This window comes from Leptinotarsa decemlineata, unplaced genomic scaffold (genome assembly GCF_025532065.1).
Source record: "Leptinotarsa decemlineata unplaced genomic scaffold, Ldec_3_MD MMD2_tig00026340_RagTag_RagTag, whole genome shotgun sequence".
Classification (NCBI taxonomy): Eukaryota; Metazoa; Arthropoda; class Insecta; order Coleoptera; family Chrysomelidae; genus Leptinotarsa; species Leptinotarsa decemlineata.
In genome coordinates, this window is record NW_027412694.1 from 5,990,741 (window position 1) to 6,007,829 (window position 17,089).

General features: G+C 32.7%; 1 protein-coding gene and 2 long non-coding RNA genes across 3 annotated transcripts; 1 reads left to right on the top strand and 2 right to left on the bottom strand.

The window, feature by feature from the left end:
• Positions 1–1,926: 1,926 nt before the first annotated feature.
• Positions 1,927–11,950, top strand: LOC141485961 (uncharacterized). Its single transcript, XR_012467562.1, has 2 exons — positions 1,927–2,774; positions 9,177–11,950. It is a non-coding gene; the product is annotated as an uncharacterized lncRNA (long non-coding RNA).
• LOC111515651 (gamma-aminobutyric acid receptor-associated protein) lies at positions 6,779–12,740 on the bottom strand. Its single transcript, XM_074183717.1, has 3 exons — positions 12,519–12,740; positions 7,333–7,530; positions 6,779–7,158 (listed from the first exon to the last, which is right to left on the bottom strand). Exons 1-3 carry the CDS (start codon positions 12,606–12,608, stop codon positions 7,087–7,089), a joined length of 360 nt encoding a protein of 119 aa, XP_074039818.1. The 5' UTR covers positions 12,609–12,740; the 3' UTR covers positions 6,779–7,086.
• Positions 12,741–13,892: 1,152 nt separating this feature from the next.
• On the bottom strand, positions 13,893–15,636 carry LOC141485960 (uncharacterized). Its single transcript, XR_012467561.1, has 3 exons — positions 15,265–15,636; positions 14,236–14,479; positions 13,893–14,172 (listed from the first exon to the last, which is right to left on the bottom strand). It is a non-coding gene; the product is annotated as an uncharacterized lncRNA (long non-coding RNA).
• Between the last annotated feature and the right edge of the window lie 1,453 nt (positions 15,637–17,089).

A 17,089-nucleotide genomic window follows, 5' to 3' on the forward strand; every position in this document is an offset into this window, starting at 1 on the left:
AAACTGAGTAACAACAAATTCAGAAAGTTTAAAACTCTTGTTTGAGATTTTCGTATGGTATCAAATACAGAACCGATTTCTCATACACTTAAAAAAGCCAGGTGGCTGAAAATGTACGATAGGCGGACTCTTCAGTCTTCAACGTTATTTCATAAAGTTATTGTCAATAGAACACCTCCCTACCTCTATAAAAAAATAACTTATCGAACTGATGTTTATGATGTGAACATCAGGCATAAAATGATCCATGTTGTTAGACACTCCGTTGAACCTTCCTTTCGGTCCAGTTTCAGGTACTGCCTGAAAGAACACCTGAAAAAACAATAATACCCGAATATCTTCTAGGACACATTGGCTATAGGCTATAGCTAAAATAATTGTAGTATTCTTATGTTTGTATTGATATCCGCCTAATCTCCCCTCTTTAATCAAATAAAATGTTGTACCCGGTATCACAATAACAATTTAGGCCATTTGTTTTTTATCTTTTTCATTTTTTTTTGTAAGGTGCAAGAGAAAGCATGAACTCTGTTAAATCTTGTGCTCTATTGACAAATTAGTTTTTTTCTCCATATTTTATCATGTTATTTCTGCTATCAATAAATTCATTTATTATTATTAATATATTACATATTTCAAGTTCACAAATAATAATAATTAATGTCAATTATTCGAATTTTGTTTGAAGGCGGTTGACAATGTTTCGTGGGGCATTTCATCAGTTCGGACTTCCATTGCCTAATATGATATAAATTGATTTGAAATCCCTAAAAAAATCTGTATAAAATTAAAAGTGTTATTTCAACAAGCTATATAGTATACTAGTATGTATCGGTCCACCATCGTTATTTTTAAATGGAAAGTATATGCTTGTGATACATCATTTGAAAGGTATCTTCATTCTCCATTCAAAAATGTTATCGCTTTCAAGTTTATTGCAACAATTGAGATATAATAAATAAAAATAATGTGGTTACTTAAATTCAATAAAATACACTAAAAACTTTTTGCAATATACTCAAAACTTATTTCATGGTGAGGTATTGATAATAAGAAAGTAAGCAAAAACCATAGCAATGTTCTTTTTAGATGGAATCTTTTAAAAAACTGTAAATAATTTCCGTGGCAACGTTAGTTTAAAATGCCTTTTCAACTTGTTCTGTATGTTGCATTCGTTGTCATTATTTTAATTTAAGTTTAAAGTTCGTTAATTTCAAGTCTGACAAATGGATAGATTAACAGAAATGCATAAAATGACAGTTTTACTTTACAAATGATTGGTTACGGAGATAAAACTCGAACACAACAGGAAGTAGGTCGCCTATTTCATGAGAAATTTCCTAATTTACCACCCATATCGCAAGGAACAATAAGCAAAACAAAGAAGCAGTTTCGCGAGCTTGGTCATGTGGGGCAAATAAAAAAGCAGCTGCCAATGCAATGAGTGATGAACTGAAATTATATGTGATTCTCGAGTTTGAGAAAAATCCACATGCATCGAGTAGACAGGCATCCACTACATTCAATGTTAGCCATACACCGATAGTAAACATATTAAAAGAAAATGAAATGCATCCCTATAAATGATACCTATTCAGGAGCTTATAGAAGACGATTTTTATAGAATTTATTTTTGTGAGTAAATGATTGACATATTGGATAACAATATCATCCAATGGGGAATGTTCCTCCTGACGAAAATCAAGTAGTTTTCATAAAAGAGCCCTAAAACAACGCATTTTAAACTTATCATTTCAACCTTTTTCTTTAAAAAATTATTTAAATACTTAAAAAAGATGAATGAAATAATGCATTCAACATTTAAAGGGATTCGTTTCTATTTCACCATCTGGCAACATCGGTTATAGCTAATAAAGGACATCCGTTACCTGTATGACACAAACACATATGACATATTTCAGAGGCGTGCTGTTCTGTTTACTTGTGTTCCGAGACATTCTGTGAGATATGACATTTTGTGCACCTAAACTATCTTCCTCTATATAAATAAATAACAAAACAACTGTTGTTTATGTGGCTTATGGAGGTGGTATTGAACTATAATTTATATTTTGCCTTAATTGTTGATTTATAAAAATAATTTTCCTTTTTTAAAGTAGAATATCTAGGTACGTATAAATTATTTCAACTTGATATAGGCGCTGTTGCCAATATGTGAATTAGAAACAAATCCCTTTAAAAATTAAAACCCAACATTTGAAACATCAATTTGAATACTTTTCGAAGTGAATTTGAAAAATTCATGAATTAAACTCAACTTCATTTTGTCAAACTTGCATTTGCTGTAATAACCCAAATTGAGGAACATTCCCCATTAGAAGACGTTATGTTTTCTGATGAGTGTAATTTGTCTCACAATTGTCATGCTAATCGGCAAAATTGCCGCTACTGGTCAATGGAAAATTCTCACTGGATGAGAGAAGAATACACGCAATACCCTCAAAAGGTTAATGTTTGGGCAGGGATTGTAGAAAACCATATCATTGGTTCCTTTTTCATTAAGGGCAACTTGAATGGCGATAATTATTTGGCACTATTTCAAAATGATGTCATTCCAAGTTTAGCAAATTTATATCCTGATACAGGAAACCCTCAAGTTCCAGTGAATACGATATGGTTTCAGTAGGATGGAGCACCACCACAAACTAAGTTAATGTCCGACAATACCTCGATACATTTTCCAATCGGTGGATAGGGATCGAATGGCCAACGCGATCACCTGATCTTTCATCATCAGATTTCTTTTTATGGGGGTATGTAAAGAGCAATGTGTACAAAACTAAACCTTCAGATTTGAATAACTTAAAAGAACGAATAACGCTTACGATTAGGTCGCTCACGCCTGATATGTTAAATAATGTTAGAAGACAGTTTTACTTGAGATTTGGAAGTTGCCAAAACGTTCGTGGCGAAAATTTTGAACTTCTGCTGCCTTTTTACGTTGAAGAATGTCAAATTATAATTTTCATTTGACGTGTTTCGGTTTTTTTTAAATATGTATAGTTACCGAAATAATGAATTCATTTGGCTTCTACACAATGTATAAGTTATCTTAAAGTTTAAAATTTAAAAAATGTCAAGTACTGATACGGCTGAAGAAACTGCTAAGTTGTGTCCTTACACTCTGCATAAACAATTTTCCTATACCCAGCCGCATATAAAAAAATCAAATAAAAGTTCGGTTGTTCCTCAGTGCAACTTTGTACAAGCAGCCTTGCTTGGGAAATTAAGTACACTATGCACGATAATGTTTTGGAGTACTCTGTTGCTTGTCTGGATAGAGTATACACTAGCCAACAAATAAGAAAACAAAATTGCGACTAATATTATAATGGCTATACATGAGAGTTTGAAGCATCCTTACTGCGACATCAACATCAAAAATTTTCCATCGCGTAAAGATTTTGAGTTATAGTTATTTTTATTTTATATAAAAATTTTCACATATAGGGAAATTATAAGATCAAAACAAGAAAAAAACAGTATATTTTGAGGATAACAGACTTTATTTACAATACACATGAAAAAACATTCAAATGAAGTCTTTTGTGCATAACCTTTTTGCAAATGTTAACTTTCGTTTATATGTTTCATCGTTTTCTCTCATAAGGAACCAACAATAATCCCCCATCACTGCTGCATCCCATCTGCCTTGGTAACGTTGCTCCATTGTCAATATGTCTTGGTGGCACAGCACCCAAATTTTCTGGGGAAAAATTCAGATGGAAGTGCAAGAAATGGATTTTGAGAGACATGCGACATCCCATTCTGCAGTAGTTTTCAAGTAGTTCTTCTACAAGTGTTTTGTAATTTTCTACTTTCTTGTTCCCTAAAAACTCCGAAACAATTCTTTTGAAAGAACTCCACGCAGCTAATTCAACATTACTTAATTTTTGATCAAACTGTTGATCACTTAGTAGTTTTCTAATTTGTGGTCCAACAAATATACCTTACTTGAGCTTTGCATCACTTAATTTTGGAAAAACGTGTTCAAGATATTCAAACGCATCACCCTCTTTGTCTAATGCTTTTACAAAATTTTTTCATTGAACCCAGTTTGATGTGTAATGGAAATAACAAAACGTTTTTGGGATTAACAAGAGATATATTCATCACGTTAGCTTGGCCTGTTCCAAAGGCAAATAAAACAGCAAAACTTCGTAAATGCGCACTGAAGACCTATTAATACTCCTATGACTTTTAGGTCACCACATATTTGCCACTTATACGTATTATAACTTATTGCACTTAGAATAAGTGACATACTTTCATGTGTTTCCTTCATAGCAACTACATGTGCAAGAGGAATAGAGAATCTTTTGTTACCATCATCGACAGCCATCTTCACTTCAATCAGGTTGGAGCCTAAGTCCCTTACCCTTGTAGCTGATTTTTATCAGGACATGACTAAGAGGTGGTGGCGGTATGAAAGTCCTCAGACATGTACCCCTACCTGGCTGGGGTGGGATGGATGAAAAATTTGTTCATCCGTTAACGGGGGGACATGAGGGCCTCATTCGACAGAGTGTCGGAACCTTCTATATCGGAAGGGGTCGTCTACAGTATAATCAAGAGCTTCCCTAACTAAGGGTTGTTACCATTATGAAGCAGAACGGCTTTTAAACTTGTTTTAGGCGCTGTTGCCAGATTTTAAACAATTTGCTCAATTTAGGGGGAAAGCAAATTTGGAATGTCGTGTTCATTAAATTTTTGTGAAAAAAAATCATAACTCAAAAATCTTACGTGTTCGGAAATTTTAACTATCATTTTCGCATTTAGGGACCAAAAATCAACAAAGGACTGCCTTTGGCATTACAGTCGTAAATAGACTGTAAACTATTGTATGTTTCTTTGATTCAAGATAATGTGTTAGGCTGTTTCAAAAGTTTTGTCGACACGTGTCGAGGTGTTAAAATAACGGTTTGGTGTTGAGATAAAACTCCAGTATTATTAATTACTACACCACAGATTCCAAACAGTGCATCACATGTCAACTCAATGTCAACACAATACGGTTACGTCATTTATAAAATGATAAAGGTTAACGAAAGAAATATCTACCCGGAATTAACCATTTTTTAAATATATTTTGATAACCTTGATGATCTTTGCAGGTTTATCTGTCCATTCTAACCTCATTTGATAATTACTATGGAAATATCAATGTGTATGTTCAAATAATCTTTATTGAACATTTTATAAACTATTTTATCATTTCCAAATTATATTTTTCTACATGAGAATTTGATATTTGGTTCTAATAACTCGTAAATGTTATTTCAAAATTTTCTGAGTACAAAAAATCAAATCTTTGTTAAGATGATTGACTTCAAACTTTAGTGTATAACATTTTTTTCAACTTTTTCGATAGTGCATTCTACAACATTTTTCGAAATGGAATTGCCGTTTCTCAACAATATACTACTGAATCAAATATTGAAATAACCAAAGACCTAAAAGTTCTTGCTCAGACAGAGAAGTACAAATATTGAGAAGGCATTATTCGTAACAAAATAAGTGAAAATGAGTTCAAAAAACTATACACAAAATACTTGAACCAAGCTATTTTCAACTATGTAGCCAACTCCCCGACAGCCTTTCTTGACGCCTTGCAAATATTTAATAATGGGTAAATTGTCTGTATGAATCTCACATATCTATTAAAAATTCAATTACTGAATTTTCAAACCTAGGTAGAGGTAAGAAAACTGGGTTCATTTATATACTTGCAGAAGGGCATGATGTGATCGACTACAAGAGAGTTCTTTATAATTTCCAGATGTATGGTTCTAGATGTATTCAGGAATAACAACTTAATTATGAACGAGCCAAAATCTTGTTTCCATATACCTCTGATGAATATGTTTTTTATGGAAATATATGAGAACTCTTCAAAAATCATTGAAGATTTTCTATATCAGTTACATATTTTTTTTGGGATGCATAAGAACTCTGAAAATAATTGTAGATTTGAATTATTTGATGTTTATTGACAAGAACTCATGATGATTCAATATATTCAGATGTTGACAAAAAATATTTGTCTGCAAGTTTCAGCTCTAATGAAATATGATCTCTTTTTCTAATTTTTTTAAATTATATTAATTGTTAATGTTTAAAAATATTTTGACTTGCTTTGGGGTATAAATATCGTCAAATATTTATATTCATTTACTTATTTATTTCTTCACAGAATGTACCACCTTAGTCTTGCTCAAATCGTAATCTGTATGATTTCAAGAACCAATAAGTAGTTTACACAATTCTTGGTCCCAATGATCTCTTACCTAATGGAGTACAGAATAGTTATCAGATAATATCGCTCCAGAAACATTAACGCCAGCCACGAAAGCCTACATTCCTATATCGCTCCAAATGTATTGGTGCTTTGAGTGAAGGGTTTGAATGGCAAACCATTTTTGTTTCAAAAACATGTAGAATAGTTGTCTTCTTTTGTATATTTTATAAAAGTGGCAAATAGCATCTTTAGCTTGTTTCCACAATGTAGCAATTGAAAAACAATGAATCTCTCAGCTAATCTCGGTAGTTGACTACAGTTTTCCAACTACTGATTTGATTTATAGTATGACAAAATGTATAGATGTATCTAAATTTCAATGTAAACTTGCAAACCTCATAGTAGAGTGAAATGAGACTGCTAATTATTACATTGAATTTCATAGTATAGGTAGAGATTTTAAAAATTTTCCAGTTCTCATTATTTGGAGAGTTAGGAGATATAACATACTCCAGAAAGTTTGTGAAGGTAATTATTTATTTTTAACCAATTTCATTCTTAGATCACATGAACTAACACCTACTAGTTTCATTATCCAATATGTTTTTTTGATTTAACCTACCTAACCTATTTGTTAACACACTCAAAATAATATGTGCACTTATATCATAATAACCCAATTCAAGTCAGAGCCCTTTAATAAAAACTAGATACTTTCAATCAAGAAATACTTGACAATATCTCCAAATTATACATTTAAATATTTAAAATAACCAATCATTTATATGAACCGAAATTTGATACATTGAAGTTAATTGAAAAGAAAATTACTCTTCGGAACCATATACGTTTTCATCAGAGTATGCTATATACAGGAAGAAATCCTCTTCGTGATGCTCCTGAAAAAAAATTAATTTTTAGCATATTATGGTTGTAAGATATAAAAACTGGAATATTTTAATAAAATATTGAATACCATTTATTATGGTATTAAAATTTTCCTTCGAACTGTCTTGTTATGGCATTGAATAGACGATTTATGTGAGAAACTGAAAATTCAATAGTTCAATTACCTGATACAGAGAACCCATAGTTGCAGATGTAGGTGGAATTACATTATTCACAAAAAAGAATAATGCGTCTTCAGGCCTCAAATGAATCCTTTTTCTGATAAGAAAATAAAACTGTCCAACTGTCAAATCAGATGGTACCAAGTATTTTTTCTTGTCAACATCACCAATCCTTGCTTTCGGTGCTTTCTCAACAATTACCTACCAAGCAAAGAAAAACAATAAAATTATTTTACAAGGAAATACAATATCATGTATTGATTTTTTAATGATTTTTTTTTTCATATTATTGGTCACCATTAATTATTATTTCACAACCTTTCATTTCTTGCAATGTTAGTATTTATATTTGATAGGGTCGAATCTTGCAATTGAATTTCAAAGTAATTATCCTCATGGATTGGAATGAATTTCTGCATACACGTTAAGTTTGGATGGCAATGAATGAATGTATGGTTTTAAGTAAAATTATTCTACATTCAATATAGTGAAACGCCGAAGATGGCGAAATAGTTTTTTATGCACACCCATGATATGGATATCAAAAAAGGGTTTGCTGAAAAAATACCAAAAATAACATCATGTCACTTTAAATCCAATATGACGGAGTCCCAAAGGTGGTGGACAATGTTTTTTAAACACCGTCATGATATAAATTTCAAACGAAAATATTAAAGGGAAAAACGTTCAAATTGGAGAACAAGGTGGCCACCATATCAATTTTAAGGTTAGAGATAGTTTGGCGTTGCTCCAACAAATGTTATAGAGATTGAAGACGGAACAATGACCCAAAAGATAAGTACTTGGCAAAAAAACATTTTCAAAAACAAACTTTTATTTACATGCTCTAAAAATAGCAAAAAAATACAAATTACATCAAACCCATTTGTAAGATAAAAAAGCTTGTCGTGAGATTCACCTACGAAAATAGTGAAAAATATGATATGTACCTTAAATCTTGAAATGATTGATTGAAAAAAAAAATTTTCATAAAAAAAGAAAATCTCGGGTTGGATTTATTTATTTGATTTGAAGTTTATTTCACTCATTTCAGGCATATGAATGAAAACTTGTTCAAGTTTATTACTATTTATTTACTTTTGATGTACTGTTTATTTGTTCATAGATATTTCTTTGGAATATATGTGTACATATAGTTAATTGAATACAATTGAAAGTATTTCACTAGAAGGAAACATTCAAAAATATCTAAATTCTGAAGCAATTATATTAGATGCAAATGAGATGGTTTTCATTAAATAATTTGAAAATGAACGTGGTCCCAAGAAATTCCTAGTTTTCTAATCGAATAGAAATGGAAATAAATTATTGATATGGGTTAGAAATATATGTTATTAACAATAACTAAATTGTCGAAGATATAAAAAAAATTACAAGACAATGAAAAATATTTGGAATCAAGTTACTTCACTTAGTATCACTACCTTCAAAGGAAAAAAGTATAGAATAATAATACAAAACTAACAAAAATAACTTGATTCAAATAAAAAGTGAAGGTAAAATAAAATATTGTAAGGAGGAAATTGAAAAATTTCAATTCATAGTATAAACAAAATATACAATAAAAAACCAAAATGAAATGACAAAATTTTGTCGAAAAAATATTACCTATTTCTAATGAATCCAAAATACCAACACAATTCATTTATCAGTTCATCTTATCAATAAAATTTTTGAATCAGGAGATGAAAAAATTATAAACGAATTCCTCTACTAGCAAGTTCAGTCAAAATATTAAAAATTATGATGAAGTATTGAATTACTGAGAGAATTACAATTATTATTATTCCAAGTGTCTATATACCAACAACTATTGAATATTTCAGGGATCTTCCGAGAGTCAACTGTCTCAGTGGCGGAGTAATCGAAGACTACGTACAACTACCAAAAATCTGCAAAGAAGCAGAATACTTTCCAATTGAACAACTGTTTCTAGTCACGCAGACAGTACGAAGGCTTCGCAATGGGAACCCACTGTCCCCCTTTATTGCTAATCTGTTCATGAGCATATTTGAATTGGAAGCCAAAAGAAAAGTTAGAATACTTTCCACGGACTTGGATACGATATGGAGATGATATATTTTCAATTTTTGACACAAAAAAATTTAAGGTAGAGAGAAGACTTTCAACTCTCAAACAACAGGTCCCCAAACATTAAGCTTACATATGTAATCGAAAACAACGGAGAGTTACTTTTCTTAAATGTCTTAGTGATTAGGAGTAGCAGCCAGAGTCTAGAATTTGATGTGTATAGGAAAAATACCAGCTCACACCATTTTCCACAGCACAAAATGGCATTACCAAACTTTCTTGTCCATAGGCTTGTTATGTTTTCCTTGGGTTAGGAAAGATACGATATTGAGAAAAATGCTATCAGGCACATAACTGAAAGCAATGGGTAAACATCAAATATAGTAGATATGTTAATGAGGAAACGTAAATTATGGAAGAATTTTAGTAAATCTTTGACTTTTCAAGAAGACATTGATTCAAAATTCCATAAAAACCAAGATACACAAACAGATTGAACTGAATTTTCAAAAAATTTGAACGTAAAAGTAGCTTTCAAAACATCTTTAAAGACAAGATGTTGAAAAATGTTGATGAAAATACATTGGTTAGAGTGAGCAAGCTATTTAAACTCATTTCAAAGAACACATAGCAAATATCCGATTTCACAGACCAGAAAATTCTAGTCACTCAACACACCTTGGAGAATAAATGAAAACTGTCTGAAATTGTTGAGATCGGCGATACTAGATTTTTTTATGTTTTTGAAAGTCTGGAAAAAGCAAAGTGTGCCACGAGAACCATGAACAGTGACGAAGGTCCCATTCCAGAGAGTCCATCGTTCATCTTTATATGAATCGCTCTGTTACAAAAAGGGGTATTTTTTACGAGAAAACTTCCCGTGAATTTCTTCCCGAAATCATTCAGAAAGTGAAAGTGTACCCTGTTAGACCAGTTTTAAAGTTGTGAGTTATTGTACTTCATCTCCGAAGACTCCAACTTGTTTGGTGAAAAGCGCAAGAATGTTGCAATTCTGGTGTTTGGGAACAGTGCTTGTTTTAGACTTATTCTACGCCACAGGTTCTAGTTCTACCTTTCATTTCAGTATTGAATGTTGATGTCGGAGGTGGAATTACTTCCATTACCCCCCTTCCATATATATGATCTGAACTACCAGAAAACCCCCTTTTCCATTTCATTTTTGAATTCTTCGATTATTTCTACTTTCTAAGAGGACTTTCATTAAGGTTATCCACACCAAAATGCAGTCGATTCCGCGATATTGTAATTTTAATGGAAAATTAGTGTTTTTGAATAACCCCATTTCACATGTATTGAATGAGTAGTAAAAAAATAAGTTGATGGAATTTGGTTCTGAAATTTTCAATTCAATTCAAAATATACGTTGTCTCAAGAATGTACTCTTATTGACAAAGCATTGCAGAAAATATAAATGAAAAATGACAAATAGGATAATACATAGACAAAATGAATACATGTAAAAAGCAATATATCAATAGCAAGCAATAACCATTAAAAAACATCAAAAAAATATACAAACAACTTCTATAACTATAATAGTCAGTCATAGTGAGTTGAAATTGTCATAGAATTCATGTAGGCTGAATAGAACTAATTATTATCAACTGGTTATCTGAACATTCATCAAGAGGTTCATCTGAGTTGAATAGGGGACATCTTAAGAAAAAACTTCTAAACCTAATTTTAAAAACTTTTATTAATATTTATTGATATCTTCCAATTCAGATGGTATTAGATGGGATGGTTCTGCCCTTCTTTATTCACAATAAATCAATGTGAAGTATCGATTCATGCTCAATAGATTTTATAAGTCACCAGACAGCTTTAATGTTCTGTTCTGATATGATCTGCCCTGAATTGACAAGGAATCAAAAATCAATCAAGAATTTAAGTCCAGTAAACTCTTGTTACTGGATGAAAAGAAGCATACGAGTGAAAATCACAAGTACGCCACGAGACATAAAACACTTCTACTGCTGAATATGATTAGTGCAGTGTATATTGGTTGTCAGATTTTACTGAGGTGTCTTTAAATATACATAGAATTGAGAAGTTCAAGATAAATGTCATAGAATTAGTTTCCCAATCAGAATATGACTAATGGTAATAACATTAAGGTCGATTGATAATTCACTCAACTAGACATAGATTTCAAATTATTACATTAAAAAAGTTAGTTATGACTATATCCTCAACGGTTAGAGATGAGTCTAGAATTTTCATTTCAGAGATCAGGTGTTTGAATTTTTTTTTCAATCTAATCTTTACTGAAAGTCCCTGTTCTCATTAATGGCAACACAAATTCAATACTTTTTTTCAAAAGATTGCACTGATATTTCATATTTTGGCTCAATTTCAGTAACAGTAAGAAACAAGAATCTACAGAAGGATCAACAATTTTTGTGTAACCATTATGAACTAGTAGTTAGTGATCCATCAAAAGCAACAAAAATAAAAAGGAGAGTTGCTTTATGTTCAGAATATTTCATTGTGAATCGCCAGCAATTTTTATTAAGAGAAAATAGTACAATAAAAGTCCTTTGATATTGATTTTGTATTCTTTTAAAAACCAGTGCTAAAATATATTTTTCCCTCAATGAGGGGGGATAGGATTTTTTTCTATAAAAGATCAGACTCTAAAGCAATTGAAAAAAAGGGAACTGCATTCGTTACAAAAAATCAGCTGTATATATTGACATTATAAGGAAGAACTGGTATTTAAAGATGGTGAAATAGTTTATGATTGAAATAGACATTTTGCTCGATTTCCAACAAAAAAACCTTTAGATATTTAAAAAAATTCGATAGAAGAGGGTTTCCGCAATCTCCGATTTAAAGCGCTTTTGTCCCCGACGATTGACAAATGAAAAGAGGAAGATCAAATCAAATGACCTTCCCTCAGTCGCCATTTGCACAGAAAGGGACGTAAATAAAACAAAGTTATTTACGTCATTTTACTGCAACCGTAAGACATTCAAGAATTTTCAAAATCTAAAAATACTTCTAGGCACTAGACATACAAACAACTGTATTTCGATATAATTTCAAATTATCAGCTAAAATCATTTCTTTGTTCTGAACAGGACCCTATACATGAAAATAGTTAAAATACTCACTGGTACCCTGTCAGGATACTTCCTTCTTATTTTTTCTCCTTCCAGTTTCCTTTTTTCAAATGGATGTTCTTCTTTGTAGAGAAACTTCATTGTAATTCGCACTAAAATTTAATTGTTTTGATTGCTCAAGAACGTAATATACGTACTTTTTCTTTCGCAAAGTTGATGTCAGTTGCTGATCGATGCGACGTTTGGTGCCTGAAACCAATGAAACAAAAACAATCGATAGAGAGTAGGCAGTGTTGCAGGTTTGTAGATTGCAAATTACAGAGTTCACTAAAGAGCGCGTAAAAAATCTATGACCTTGAAAATGTACTACCTATAAAGAGTAGATTACTTAAGAAATATTCCAAAAATAACCACTTCTTGGCCGCTACCAGCTAAAATTTTTGACAGCGGTCACTTATATGTTTATATGTTTGTTGGTTACTTTTGAAACAAGATGATTAGTTTAGCTGTTGAATATGATATTGAAAAGTCAATAGTTGATTCATTTTCGAAGTGGAAACTGGAAATTAAAGTCTGATCATATTTCCAATTATATAGTTATTGAATATTCAAGTTGACCGCTTCTTTTCGAAAGTTATGAGTTCTGATAAATTTTACTCTTTTTTCTTCAGTATCTTACCACCCACAACTGAACGGTTAGTTGTGAAAAGGGATCAGAGTATTTCTTTTGATTTTAATTTCAGTACATTTTTGTTTTCTAGTGGGTATGACATTTGAACCATTAGGGTCTGCAAATTTTAATGTTATATTTGAAGAGGATTCGTATGTTCTCAAAACCTATGTTGTACGAAACGGTGGACCTCCGCTCATTTGCCGTAACGCATTAATTATGTTGAATTTTTGTTTATGTAAATTACAATTTGTTGAATGTACCCCTAAAGACAAAAAAGAAACAAAAAAGAAGAAATTCCTAATAAAATTGAAAACCATCTGAAAAAGAATCATGAAATTTTTGAAAATAAACTAGGGACTTTCAATAAATTTGCTTTCAAGTTGAAAATTGAAAAGGTTGGACGCGAGCAATCTTCCAACAAGGAGGAAAAGCCTTTCTTGTGAGACAGGTTCAAAAATTTGCGAACTACTAGTGCGAGTTCATTTGTGCACTTTTAAGTACGATGACTTGGGCACTTCAGCAGGGCCAGACGCCTTGTTGATATTGAGCTGTTTTAAAATTCGCCTGACTATAGACGCTGTCGAAAAGTAATTTCCAGCATTGTGGATTCTAATTTGGGAATAGTTGATGGTGCCTTTTCCAGAATATCGACTGTGGACTGGGACGCAAATTGTTCGGCTAGTAGATTTACTTTTTCTATGGCTGTTGCTGCAATTGAACCGCTTGTGTTAGTGATGGAAGTGTGGATTTTGTAAAGTTCTGATTAACATGTCACATTAGGTCCTAAATGCGCCATATAATACCTAAATACACCATATAATACCTAAATACATGTTTAATCTCTGATAAAAGTTAAAAATTTTAAAACTCTAACCACTTTATTTCCAGCAAAAATTGAAACTTCCAATCTTCCGTATCTCAATACAAGAAAAAGTCACTTAAGGACTTTTTGCATAGAGCCCTTTATATGCATCCAAGGATGATAGAATAACTTCTGTGACTTCAGAAGCACAAGTTGATGGATCTTCAGAGCTGAAACAAACATTGAAAGTAAAGAAGGAAATATGTTTTTTATTCAAAAACTCTGTTACCTACCTGGGTCATATGAATGCATGATAAAGAGGGGCTCCATACCTCTGAAGAAAGAATTATAGCAATAAAATTCATTCCGATTTCAAAAAATATAACTGAGTTCAAATACTTTTTACTGCTTTGTTGGGTTGAATTATTTCCTGGACCCGGATATCACGTATGTAGCTATATCTGCCTCTGGTATATATTGGTATTCCAGTTATTCCAATATTTCGATAAAATTTATTATCATTATCAAGGAAGAGCTCTAAAAATGTGATGCAATAATATAAATTTTGTTACATTGGTACACCAATGGGAGCAAAGATTAGCCCTATCTTAGCAGCATATGTTTTGGATGACCTGCTAGACTTGGTCTTACAGGTTCTTCCTTTCAACTTCTTTTTCATTAAAAAAATATGTCGATGACATTATTATCTCCCTTCCCCAAGATGGAATATCTGGAATTGTGAATATCTTCTATAGTTATGACCCTTATACACAGTTTACCATCGAAACTGAAAACAATGAACAATGGGTTCCGTTACTGGATACCAAATTTATCATAACACTCGATAATGTCCTTCTCATAGACTGGTATCGTAAACTTATCAGTTCTGGAAGGTTCTTGAACTACTGGTCATATCACAAACAATCAACGAACAGATTTACAGATTTCTGATCCTTCATTTCATTCAAAAAACTTAAAAATACTTTTCCAATTATTTACCAATAACTCTTACCCAGATCCTCTACTTAAGAAGATCTTATTTAGCACGTCATCCATTGACGTTCAAGTTGATAATAACAACCAGTTGCATAGGAATCCTTTACAATCAAATAATATCACAATTGGGACTGATCCACCTCCAGTTCCTATAGTCTTCACCTCTTTACCATATATTAGTGATATGACACCTAAGCTATGCAGAATCTTCAATACTTCAAATATCAAAATAGCATTCCAAACCATTTTAACCATAAATAAATTATTTTCAAAACTTAAGAATAAAACTACTTCAAATTTTCAATCTCACACAGTTTATTCCATACCATGTTTCAATTGTAGTAATGAATATATTGGTCAAACGTCAAGACTACTTAAAGATAGAATCACTCCACACAAAAGTGATAGTAGAAAACATCCTGAGAGATGTGCTCTTAGCAATCACGTTTTTGAATAAGGTCACAACATGGACTACAATTCAACTAAACTCTTAGCAATTGAAAGAAATACATCTGAAAGGTTGTTTGTGGAAACGTCATTTATATTACAATCAGATAATTGTCTTAATGAAAGATTAGACATTGATCACCTCAGCGAATTTATGCCTTCTTACTTAATATTGTTTTCCCAAATGTCCATGCGGTTTCCCTTATTGACTTGTTTTATGAGTTTTATGTTCTCTGGTGGGGGAAAATTATGTTTGTTTTTGTTTGTTTATATATATATATATATATATATATATATATATATATATATATATATATATATATATATATATATATATATATATATATATATAATTTTATGGGGGGAATTTAACTACCTGTGTGACATCCGGGTCCAGTATTCGATGGCGGGTTGTCCTTGTTCATCTTTCACTGTCTGGACCATTTTGCACGCTGTTTTCGGCGAGTGCACTGGCTTGGAATGTGGTCGTTGAGCAAACCGGCCTTTACGTAGTCCCGCTGGATACGGAAATGACAGAATCACTTGTGGACGAGAAGATTTATGACACTGACACACTGAGCCTATCAGCTGTCTCTACGGAACCTTTGAGATACCGGGCGCCCTCTCGTCGTAACATCGCCTTGTCACGGTAATGCGAGGCTCTGCCGTGATTGACCTTCTTTCCCTAGCTACTCGTGGGACTTTTATGAACAGAGTAATCCTTTCTGAAGCTGAGTCTATAGAGGAGATGGATGACGAGCTTACGACTCCAACTGATCTCCCTGTAAATTTAGTTCAGGAGCGAGTTTACAGAGGAGATGGATGTCGAGTTTACGACTCCAACTGATCTCCCTGTAAATTTAGTTCAGGAGCTAGTCTACAGAGGAGATGGATGTCGAGTTTACGACTCCAACTGATCTCCCTGTAAACTTAAGATCAGGACCGAGTTTACAGAGGAGATGGATGTCGAGTTTACGACTCCAACTGGTCTCCCTGTAAATTTAATTCAGGAGCTAGTCTACAGAGGAGATGGATGTCGAGTTTACGACTCCAACTGATCTTCCTGTAAATTTAGTTCAGGAGCTAGTCTACAGAGGAGATGGATGTCGAGTTTACGACTCCAACTGATCTCCCTGTAAATTTAATTCAGGAGCTAGTCTACAGAGGAGATGGATGTCGAGTTTACGACTCCAACTGATCTCCCTGTAAATTTAGTTCAGGAGCGAGTTTACAGAGGAGATGGATGTCGAGTTTACGACTCCAACTGGTCTTCCTGTAAATTTAGTTCAGGAGCTAGTCTACAGAGGAGATGGATGTCGAGTTTACGACTCCAACTGATCTCCCTGTAAATTTAGTTCAGGAGCTAGTTTACAGAGGAGATGGATGTCGAGTTTACGACTCCAACTGGTCTCCCTGTAAATTTAATTCAGGAGCTAGTCTACAGAGGAGATGGATGTCGAGTTTACGACTCCAACTGATCTCCCTGTAAATTTAGTTCAGGAGCGAGTTTACAGAGGAGATGGATGTCGAGTTTACGACTTCAACTGATCTCCCTGTAAATTTAATTCAGGAGCTAGTCTACAGAGGAGATGGATGTCGAGTTTACGACTCCAACTGATCTCCCTGTAAATTTAGTTCAGGAGCGAGTCTACAGAGGAGATGGATGTCGAGTTTACGACTCCAACGGACCTCCCTGTGAATTTA

What these genes read in the sequence shown, in the direction of transcription:
- LOC111515651 (XM_074183717.1), bottom strand. Translation starts at nt 12,608, where the DNA reads ATGAAGTTTCTCTACAAAGAAGAACATCCATTTGAAAAAAGGAAACTG. An exon ending in AGTATCCTGACAGGGTACCA is followed by an intron (nt 7,531 to 12,518) that starts GTGAGTATTTTA and finishes TTTGCTTGGTAG; the next exon opens with GTAATTGTTGAGAAAGCACC. An exon ending in CTATGGGTTCTCTGTATCAG is followed by an intron (nt 7,159 to 7,332) that starts GTAATTGAACTA and finishes ATTTTTTTTCAG; the next exon opens with GAGCATCACGAAGAGGATTT.